We start from the raw sequence: 11,491 nt of genomic DNA, 5'->3' as shown, positions 1-11,491 counted from the left end.
CGTAATTGGCTACAATGTGCCTGCTGACTGTGATGTAGAGGGTCAAAGTTGACCCTCATGATGCGCTATGGGGGCGAACCAAACTTCCTGAAAAGTTTTCGGTTCTCCGCGATCTAGAACCACTGGGAACCGTTCGCTGGGGGAACGGTCGGGCCATCTCTAGTTATAGTATAAAAGCATGGTTGGGAAAGAAAAGGAAAGACAACATTCTCACCTACTTTCTGCAAAGAATAGGCCCTTCTACTTTTACATAATCAGAATAAAAAATGTGGACAATTACCTATTTTATTTAAATTCTTTAATTTATATAGGTTTTTGTTGTTGCATTAGGATCAGTTTAGTCAAGAAAAAAATATACACAAACTTCTTTAAACGCAGAGACCTCTTACAAAAAATACTATAACATGGACAAAACCAATCAGTCTGCGGTGACATTTTTCATTATCAAAGGAATCTCCGATGTTCCAAACTTACAGGTTCCATTATTTCTTTTGATTCTTCTCATTTATCTCTTCACTCTTGGTGGAAACCTGACCATTCTCCTCTTGGTCTGTCTGGACCCTCATCTCCATACTCCTATGTACTTCTTCCTAGTAAATCTCTCCATCATTGATATGAGCTCCACGACTACTACTCTACACAAGATCCTTCTCATTTTTCTAACCAGGAATCATGTCATTTCATATGTGGACTGCCTGGCTCAGTTTTATTTTTTTGCATGTTTTGCTAATCATGAAATGTTGATCCTTACAGCTATGAGTTATGACCGCTATGTGGCCATTTGTAACCCTTTAGGATACCAAGCTATCATGAATCAGAGATTATGTATTCTTCTTGCTGCTGTCTGTTGGTTGCTTGGTTTCATAGAAGTAATTCCTTATGTTGTACTGTTGAGTGCATTATCTTGTTACAGATCCAATACGATCAACCATTTCTACTGTGATGCCATACCTATCACACAGTTGTCTTGCAGTGACACTAGTGCTCTTCAGACTGTATTCTTGGTTGAAGGAATGTTAATAGTGGGTCTTGGTCCATTGCTTCTAACCATTCTACCTTACATTTTTATTATAAGCACCATTCTAAAGATTCGTACAACAACTGGAAGACGTAAAGTTTTCTATACATGCTCTTCCCATCTGACAGTTGTCGGTCTTCTTCATACCACTTTAATCTACCAGTACATGAAACCAATCTCAGCAGATAGTGTAGAGTACAATAAGCTTCTTTCCCTGATTAATACTGCTGCTGTCCCCCTATTAAATCCTCTTATCTATAGCCTGAAAAATAAGGATGTGAAGTCAGCCTTTAAAAAGTTACATTTTTCCTATGGGATAAAAACCAGTTCTCTCCGAATAAATATTTGAACCCTAATTTGGCTGAAAGAGAGTGCAAGAAGATTAATGCAGCTTGCACTACTGTACTATATCCTCAAAGGAAATCATTTTACTACAGTCAAAAAATAAAGATATAAAGCCAGCTTCATATGGTTACTAACAACAACAACAATACTAATGATAAGCAATTAACCACTTTACCTCCCTTGCTACGCTTATCTACTCCCCACAAAACTTTACTTGAATCTCAGGGGAGTAGATAGGCGTACTTGTGGTAAACAGTGTGCTGTATGCCCAATAAGCTATCTGATTATGTATATAGGGTATCATTTTAACCGTGACAAGTGAGAGAATAGATTTTGTGGTGTTTGACAACTGAGGGATAAGTCATGTGATTTTTTTTACCAGAAAACTGAATGAAAAGCAATAAAACTGTTATTTACATGTACTCTATACCCCTAAATAAATACTAGTAAAAAAAAACAAAAGTGACAGCATTGAAAAGAGAATACATAGTTACCCTAGGGACTTAGCTTTTAAAATATGTATGCCATGAGAGTGTATTACTGTTAATCATGAAGATAAGGGCTTTTTAATTACTGATAGAGTACAATGAGAAAACAAGAAACACAAACCAGAAACTAATATATTATCGCCATACATTGTACTAGGAACATTATTTAAATGTTGAGATAACCAGGACAAATTAGCAAATACAATGTGTGGGTTTTACCTATGGTAACATTGTTTATTTGAAAACTATAGTGCATGGAAATGGAGAAATAGTGTATTTTTTCTTTTTTTTTCTAATTTTTCCCTTTAAAATGCACAGATAATAGCATAATTACTTAAAGCAAATATCACCCTCACAAAGCATAATTTGTGGCAAAAAAAAACAAGATATAGATCATTTACATCTGATGAGTAGCAATAAAGTTATTGGTGAATGAATGGGAGGAGCGCTGAAATGTGAAAATTGCTCTGGATTTTAAGCAAAAAACCCTGTGGAGCTGAAGTGGTTAAAATAATGCAACACATTCTTATCTGTTTGTACTTCTTGAAAGGTATCTAAGTTCTGTCTTTATGTACGCACCAGATAATTTGCATATTTCTGCTTTGCACCCCACATCAATTTTTGTTGGGTTCATTTAGTAAGGTTGGAGAGCATACTGTATGGGGTTCAACACTGATCAGAATTCGACTTTTTTTTTTTGTGTCCTGCATTATTTCTATTAAGGGGTAAACGTTTTAGGCCATGTTCACAGTAGTTATTGCATTCCCTGAAAGAGCAGGAAAACAATGCAAAGAAAAAAGTTGGACTGTGTGTTATACACACGTTACATCACATGTAGTGAGGCCTACAGTGAATGCACATCTTGTGGTAACGCACTATGGCCTCAGTTCACTAAGTTTTGTAGAACACTTTATCAAACCTTTGATAATTGACCTCATGAGTAAAATCTAATTTTGAATTCACTAAGGTGTTATAGATTTATTGAACGTTTTATCGATAAAATGTTCAATAAATCTATAACCCCTTAGTGAATTCAAAATTAGATTTTACTCATGAGGTCAGTTATCAAACGTTCGAATCAAACGTTCGATAAAGTGTTTGATAAAGCTTAGTGAATTGAGGCCTATCTGTAATACAATAGGATGATAACGCAGGCCTTTATATCACACCGGTTGCACTGTAAACGTCACAAAGGTGGTGCATTGCTGTGTGAAAGCCTGCATTAAAATGCTGCTTTTATGTCATACCACATTACTACACTGTGTATTAAAGAGTAATGCTAGGTACACACGGTGCGTTCCCGCACTCGATGCCCCGCTCGATTCCTGGCCGCTCGATTATTTACGAGCATTTGTGAGTGCATTTCGATGATTGTTAGGTCGATTCCCATGTAAAGTATGCCAAAGAGACCGAACGATCCATCGAAACGGGAATCGGACATGACAGAAATAATCGAGCGGCCGGGAATCGAGCGGGGCGTCGAGTGCAGGAACGCACCGTGTGTACCCAGCCTAAGAGAGGAATCACACTTGATCTTGTTGACAGGAACGGTTCAAGCCTTGTGAATAGTGTTGGGCGAACATCTAGATGTTCGGGTTCGGGCCGAACAGGCCGAACATGGCCGCGATGTTCGGGTGTTCGACCCGAACTCCGAACATAATGGAAGTCAATGGGGACCCGAACTTTTGTGCTTTGTAAAGCCTCCTTACATGCTACATACCCCAAATTTACAGGGTATGTGCACCTTGGGAGTGGGTACAAGAGGAAAAAAAATTTAGCAAAAAGAGCTTATAGTTTTTGAGAAAATCGATTTTAAAGTTTCAAAGGGAAAACTGTCTTTTAAATGCGGGAAATGTCTGTTTTCTTTGCACAGGTAACATGCTTTTTGTCGGCATGCAGTCATAAATGTAATACATATAAGAGGTTCCAGGAAAAGGGACCGGTAACGCTAACCCAGCAGCAGCACACGTGATGGAACAGGAGGAGGGTGGCGCAGGAGGAGAAGGCCATGCTTTGAGACACAACAACCCAGGCCTTGCATGAGGACCAGAAGCGTGCGGATAGCAATTTGCATTTTGTCGCCATGCAGTCATAAATGTAATACAGATGAGAGGTTCAATAAACAGGGACCGGAAACGCTAACCCATCACAGATGTTCATTGTTCATGTTACTTGGTTGGGGTCTGGGAGTGTTGCGTAGTCGTTTCCAATCCAGGATTGATTCATTTTAATTTGAGTCAGACGGTCTGCATTTTCTGTGGAGAGGCGGATACGCCGCCGATCTGTGACGATGCCTCCGGCAGCACTGAAACAGCGTTCCGACATAACGCTGGCTGCCGGGCAAGCCAGCACCTCTATTGCGTACATTGCCAGTTTGTGCCAGGTGTCTAGCTTCGATACCCAATAGTTGAAGGGTGCAGATGGATTGTTCAACACAGCTACGCCATCTGACATGTAGTTCTTGACCATCTTCTCCAGGCGATCGGTGTTGGAGGTGGATCTGCACGCTTGCTGTTCTGTGTGCTGCTGCATGGGTGTCAGAAAATGTTCCCACTCCAAGGACACTGCCGATACCATTCCCTTTTGGGCACTAGCTGCGGCTTGTGTTGTTTGCTGCCCTCCCGGTCGTGCTGGGTTTGCGGAAGTCAGTCTGTCGGCGTACAACTGGCTAGAGGAGGGGGAGGATGTCAATCTCCTCTCTAAAGTCTCCACAAGGGCCTGCTGGTATTCTTCCATTTTGACCTGTCTGGCTCTTTCTTCAAGCAGTTTTGGAACATTGTGTTTGTACCGTAGATCCAGAAAGGTATAAACCCAGTAATTGGTGTTGTCCAGAATGCGCACAATGCGTGGGTCGCGTTCAATGCAGTCCTAGGCCGAAGAGGTCATAGCCTAGGGTCACAAAACCTGTTTATTTGGGCAATTTCAATGGTGGCGAGTCTGACGTACATAAATCACAGCAATGGCCGTTAGCAACGTCTGAATCTCACGAAATGTCTCATGCAGGTAGAAGACATATTGTTAGACTTGGGCTCCAAAGATGGGTTCCCTACATCTCTGCAAACCAGAGTTACAGGGCTCCAAATTTGGTAAAATCCCCCATAGGCTTTCATTGGGCCTCCTATTTACAGTTCCAAAATCTCACATCTTTTCAAAGGGCAATTACTCAGCAGTACCAAATTTTCTAGCATTGTAGGGACCCTTAGGGGGAACATGACTGTTGAGTTTCGGGCCCCTAGGCCAAAGAGGTCATAGCCTAGGGTCACAAAAACCTGTTTATTTGGGCTATTTCAATGGTAGTGATGGTGACGTACATAAATCGCAGCAATGGCCGTTAGCAAAGTCTGAATCTCACGAAATGTCTCATGCAGGTAGAAGACATATTGTTAGACTTGGATTCCAAAGATGGGGTCCCTACATCTCTGCAAACCAGAGTTACAGGGGTCCAAAATTGGTAAAATCCCCCATAGGATTTCATTGCCTCCCTATTTCACTTTCCAAAATCTCACATCTTTTCAAAGGGCAACGGCTCAGCAGTACCAAATTTTCTAGCATTGTAGGGACCCTTAGGGGGAACATGACTGGTGAGTTTCGGGCCCCTAGGCCAAAGAGGTCATAGCCTAGGGTCACAAAAACCTGTTTATTTGGGCTATTTCAATGGTAGTGATGGTGACGTACATAAATCGCAGCAATGGCCGTTAGCAAAGTCTGAATCTCACGAAATGTCTCATGCAGGTAGAAGACATATTGTTAGACTTGGATTCCAAAGATGGGGTCCCTACATCTCTGCAAACCAGAGTTACAGGGGTCCAAAATTGGTAAAATCCCCCATAGGATTTCATTGCCTCCCTATTTCACTTTCCAAAATCTCACATCTTTTCAAAGGGCAATGGCTCAGCAGTACCAAATTTTCTAGCATTGTAGGGACCCTTAGGGGGAACATGACTGGTGAGTTTCGGGCCCCTAGGCCGAAGAGGTCATAGCCTAGGGTCACAAAAACCTGTTTATTTGGGCTATTTCAATGGTAGTGATGGTGGCGTACATAAATCTCAGCAATGGCCGTTAGCAAAGCCTGAATCTCACAAAATGTCTCATGCAGGTAGAAGACATATTGTTAGACTTGGATTCCTTTTCTTTCCTTTTTTCTTTTAGTTATTTTGGCTGAAAAAAGACATACGTCCATCGAGTTCAACCAGTACAAAGCACAACTCCAGCCCGTCCCCCACATACCCCTGTTGATCCAGAGGAAGGCGAAAAAAAACCCACCAGGCATGGTCCAATTAGCCCCAAATGGGAAAAATTCCTTCCTGACTCCAGATGGCAATCAGATAAAATCCCTGGATCAACATCATTAGGCATAACCTAGTAATTGTAGCCATGGATGTCTTTCAACGCAAGGAAAGCATCTAAGCCCCCTTTAAATGCAGGTATAGAGTTTGCCATAATGACTTCCTGTGGCAATGCATTCCACATCTTAACCACTCTTACTGTAAAGAACCCTTTCCTAAATAAATGGCTAAAACGTTTTTCCTCCATGCGCAGCTCATGTCCTCTAGTCCTTTGAGAAGGCCTAGGGACAAAAAGCTCATCCGCCAAGCTATTATATTGCCCTCTAATGTATTTATACATGTTAATTATTCCAAAGATGGGGTCCCTACATCTCTGCAAACCAGAGTTACAGGGGTCCAAAATTGGTAAAATCCCCCATAGGATTTCATTGCCTCCCTATTTCACTTTCCAAAATCTCACATCTTTTCAAAGGGCAATGGCTCAGCAGTACCAAATTTTCTAGCATTGTAGAGACCCTTAGGGGGAACATGACTGGTGAGTTTCGGGCCCCTAGGCCGAAGAGGTCATAGCCTAGGGTCACAAAAACCTGTTTATTTGGGCTATTTCAATGGTAGTGATGGTGGCGTACATAAATCGCAGCAATGGCCGTTAGCAACGTCTGAATCTCACGAAATGTCTCATGCAGGTAGAAGACATATTGTTAGACTTGGATTCCAAAGATGGGGTCCCTACATCTCTGCAAACCAGAGTTACAGGGGTTCAAAATTGGTAAAATCATTGGGCCTCCTATTTACCGTTCCAAAATCTCACACCATTTCAAAGGGCAATGGCTCAGCAGTGGCAAAACTCACCAGTCATGATCCCCCTAAGGGTCCCTACAATGCTAGAAAATTTGGTACTGCTGAGCCATTGCCCTTTGAAAAGATGTGAGATTTTGGAAAGTGAAATAGGGAGGCAATGAAATCCTATGGGGGATTTTACCAATTTTGGACCCCTGTAACTCTGGTTTGCAGAGATGTAGGGACCCCATCTTTGGAATCCAAGTCTAACAATATGTCTTCTACCTGCATGAGACATTTCGTGAGATTCAGACGTTGCTAACGGCCATTGCTGCGATTTATGTACGTCACCATCACTACCATTGAAATAGCCCAAATAAACAGGTGTTTGTGACCCTAGGCTATGACCTCTTCGGCCTAGGGGCCCGAAACTCACCAGTCATGTTCCCCCTAAGGGTCCCTACAATGCTAGAAAATTTGGTACTGCTGAGCCATTGCCCTTTGAAAAGATGTGAGATTTTGGAAAGTGAAATAGGGAGGCAATGAAATCCTATGGGGGATTTTACCAATTTTGGACCCCTGTAACTCTGGTTTGCAGAGATGTAGGGACCCCATCTTTGGAATCCAAGTCTAACAATATGTCTTCTACCTGCATGAGACATTTCGTGAGATTCAGACGTTGCTAACGGCCATTGCTGCGATTTATGTACGCCACCATCACTACCATTGAAATAGCCCAAATAAACAGGTTTTTGTGACCCTAGGCTATGACCTCTTCGGCCTAGGGGCCCGAAACTCACCAGTCATGTTCCCCCTAAGGGTTCCTACAATGCTAGAAAATTTGGTACTGCTGAGCCATTGCCCTTTGAAAAGATGTGAGATTTTGGAAAGTGAAATAGGGAGGCAATGAAATCCTATGGGGGATTTTACCAATTTTGGACCCCTGTAACTCTGGTTTGCAGAGATGTAGGGACCCCATCTTTGGAATCCAAGTCTAACAATATGTCTTCTACCTGCATGAGACATTTCGTGAAATTCAGACTTTGCTAACGGCCATTGCTGCGATTTATGTACGTCACCATCACTACCATTGAAATAGCCCAAATAAACAGGTTTTTGTGACCCTAGGCTATGACCTCTTCGGCCTAGGGTCCCGAAACTCACCAGTCATGTTCCCCCTAAGGGTCCCTACGATGCTAGAAAATTTGGTACTGCTGAGCCATTGCCCTTTGAAAAGATGTGAGATTTTGGAAAGTGAAATAGGGAGGCAATGAAATCCTATGGGGGATTTTACCAATTTTGGACCCCTGTAACTCTGGTTTGCAGAGATGTAGGGACCCCATCTTTGGAATCCAAGTCTAACAATATGTCTTCTAACTGCATGAGACATTTCGTGAGATTCAGACTTTGCTAACGGCCATTGCTGAGATTTATGTACGCCACCATCACTACCATTGAAATAGCCCAAATAAACAGGTTTTTGTGACCCTAGGCTATGACCTCTTCGGCCTAGGGGCCCGAAACTCACCAGTCATGTTCCCCCTAAGGGTCCCTACAATGCTAGAAAATTTGGTACTGCTGAGCCATTGCCCTTTGAAAAGATGTGAGATTTTGGAAAGTGAAATAGGGAGGCAATGAAATCCTATGGGGGATTTTACCAATTTTGGACCCCTGTAACTCTGGTTTGCAGAGATGTAGGGACCCCATCTTTGGAATCCAAGTCTAACAATATGTCTTCTACCTGCATGAGACATTTCGTGAGATTCAGACTTTGCTAACGGCCATTGCTGCGATTTATGTACGTCACCATCACTGCCATTGAAATAGCCCAAATAAACAGGTTTTTGTGACCCTAGGCTATGACCTCTTTGGCCTAGGGGCCCGAAACTCACCAGTCATGTTCCCCCTAAGGGTCCCTACAATGCTAGAAAATTTGCCACTGCTGAGTAATTGCCCTTTGAAAAGATGTGAGATTTTGGAACTGTAAATAGGAGGCCCAATGAAAGCCTATGGGGGATTTTACCAAATTTGGAGCCCTGTAACTCTGGTTTGCAGAGATGTAGGGAACCCATCTTTGGAGCCCAAGTCTAACAATATGTCTTCTACCTGCATGAGACATTTCGTGAGATTCAGACGTTGCTAACGGCCATTGCTGCGATTTATGTACGTCAGACTCGCCACCATTGAAATTGCCCGAATAAACAGGTTTTGTGACCCTAGGCTATGACCTCTTCGGCCTAGGACTGCATTCAATGCGACCCACGCATTGTGCGCATTCTGGACAACACCAATTACTGGGTTTATACCCTTCTGGATCCACGGTACAAACACAATGTTCCAAAACTGCTTGAAGAAAGAGCCAGACAGGTCAAAATGGAAGAATACCAGCAGGCCCTTGTGGAGACTTTAGAGAGGAGATTGACATCCTCCCCCTCCTCTAGCCAGTTGTACGCCGACAGACTGACTTCCGCAAACCCAGGACGACCAGGAGGGCAGCAAATAACACAAGCCGCAGTTAGTGCCCAAAAGGGAATGGTATCGGCAGTGTCCTTGGAGTGGGAACATTTTCTGACACCCATGCAGCAGCACACAGAACAGCAAGCGTGCAGATCCACCTCCAACACCGATCGCCTGGAGAAGATGGTCAAGGACTACATGTCAGATGGCGTAGCTGTGTTGAACAATCCATCTGCACCCTTCAACTATTGGGTATCGAAGCTAGACACCTGGCACAAACTGGCAATGTACGCAATAGAGGTGCTGGCTTGCCCGGCAGCCAGCGTTATGTCGGAACGCTGTTTCAGTGCTGCCGGAGGCATCGTCACAAATCGGCGGCGTATCCGCCTCTCCACAGAAAATGCAGAACGTCTGACTCAAATTAAAATGAATCAATCCTGGATTGGAAACGACTACGCAACACTCCCGGACCCCAACCAAGTAACATGAACAATGAACATCTGTGATGGGTTAGCGTTTCCGGTCCCTGTTTATTGAACCTCTCATCTGTATTACATTTATGACTGCATGGCGACAAAATGCAAATTGCTATCCGCACGCTTCTTGTCCTCATGCAAGGCCTGGGTTGTTGTGTCTCAAAGCGTGGCCTTCTCCTCCTGCGCCACCCTCCTCCTGTTCCATCACGTGTGCTGCTGCTGGGTTAGCGTTACCGGTCCCTTTTCCTGGAACCTCTTATATGTATTACATTTATGACTACATGCCGACAAAAAGCATGTTACCTGTGCAAAGAAAACAAACATTTCCCGCATTTAAAAGACAGTTTTCCCTTTGAAACTTTAAAATCGATTTTCTCAAAAACTATAAGCTCTTTTTGCTAATTTTTTTTTCCTCTTGTACCCACTCCCAAGGTGCACATACCCTGTAAATTTGGGGTATGTAGCATATAAGGAGGCTTTACAAAGCACGAAAGTTCGGGTCCCCATTGACTTCCATTATGTTCGGAGTTCGGCCATGTTCGGCCCAAACCCGAACATCTAGATGTTCGCCGAACACTACACGTGACCCGTTCGGCCAATCACAGCGCTAGCCGAACGTTCGGGTAACGTTCGGCCATGCGCTCTTAGTTCGGCCATATGGCCGAACAGTTTGGCCGAACACCATCAGGTGTTGGGCCGAACCCGAACATCACCCGAACAGGGTGATGTTCTGCAGAACCCGAACAGTGGCGAACACTGTTCGCCCAACACTACTTGTGAATTGCGCACAGCCTGGGCCTTGGGAATGCAATCACGAGAGGTGCATAGCATGTGCAGAAGACCATGACTCTTATGAAGGGGACAGTGGCAGAACTTAAAGACCAAGAATTGAACCTTATCCCAATCAGTAGCTAATACCCCCTTTTACATGAGAAATCTATTCCTTTTCCCAAACAGACCATCAGGGGGCACTGTAAGACTGATATTGTGGTGAAACCCCTCCCACAAGAAACTCTGAGGACCGTGGTACTCCTGGCAGTTTCCTGTCTGTGATCCTTGTTGCATTGTGGGAAATAGCTGTTTACAGCTGTTTCCAACTGCCAAAAAAGCATGCAGCAGCTACATCACCTGCCAACAGTAAAAATGTCACCATGTAATTAATGTCAGAATGAAAATCAGGGATTTAAAAGATTTTACAATGGGCAAACACTGACTAAATCATTTATACATAATTATTGTAAAAATGAAGCACTTTTTTTGGTACATTATTTTCACTGGAGTTTTTCTTTAACCTCCTGGGCGATACAATAATATCGCCAGGGGGGGCGGCACTGCACTGTTTTGTTTTTTTTAATCATGTAGCTAGCCTAGCGCTAGTTACATGATAGCCGCTGTGCAGCGGCATCCCCCCACCCTCTCCGATCGCCTCCGACTATCAAAGCAAATAGGAAATCCTTTTCAGAACGGGATTTCCTGTTTGGCTACCCCTCCGCCATGGCGACGATCTGGATGACGTCATCGACATCATGACGTCAGAGGGAGTCCTGATCCAACCCTCCACCAAGGTCGGGGGGGCTGCACAGCAAGGTTTGTAGCGGCGAATCAGCGTGGAGCGGCGGCGATCGGTATATAGAGGCAGCT

The 11,491-nt window shown here is 43.6% G+C and overlaps 1 protein-coding gene across 1 annotated transcript; it reads left to right on the top strand.

Moving 5' to 3' along the window:
* Positions 1 to 404: 404 nt before the first annotated feature.
* LOC137528173 (olfactory receptor 5V1-like) lies at positions 405 to 9,299 on the top strand (the record flags this gene model as incomplete). The annotated part of the gene is made up of 2 exons (XM_068249438.1): positions 405 to 1,315; positions 9,281 to 9,299. Coding segments are annotated over exons 1-2 (930 nt in total), but the record flags the coding sequence as incomplete, so codon positions are not given.
* Positions 9,300 to 11,491: the final 2,192 nt, after the last annotated feature.

The sequence above is a fragment of the Hyperolius riggenbachi genome, chromosome 8 (assembly GCF_040937935.1).
Source record: "Hyperolius riggenbachi isolate aHypRig1 chromosome 8, aHypRig1.pri, whole genome shotgun sequence".
NCBI classification, from domain to species: domain Eukaryota; kingdom Metazoa; phylum Chordata; class Amphibia; order Anura; family Hyperoliidae; genus Hyperolius; species Hyperolius riggenbachi.
Note: the sequence above shows the minus strand (reverse complement) of the source record. Positions and strands in the feature narration are given on the sequence as shown.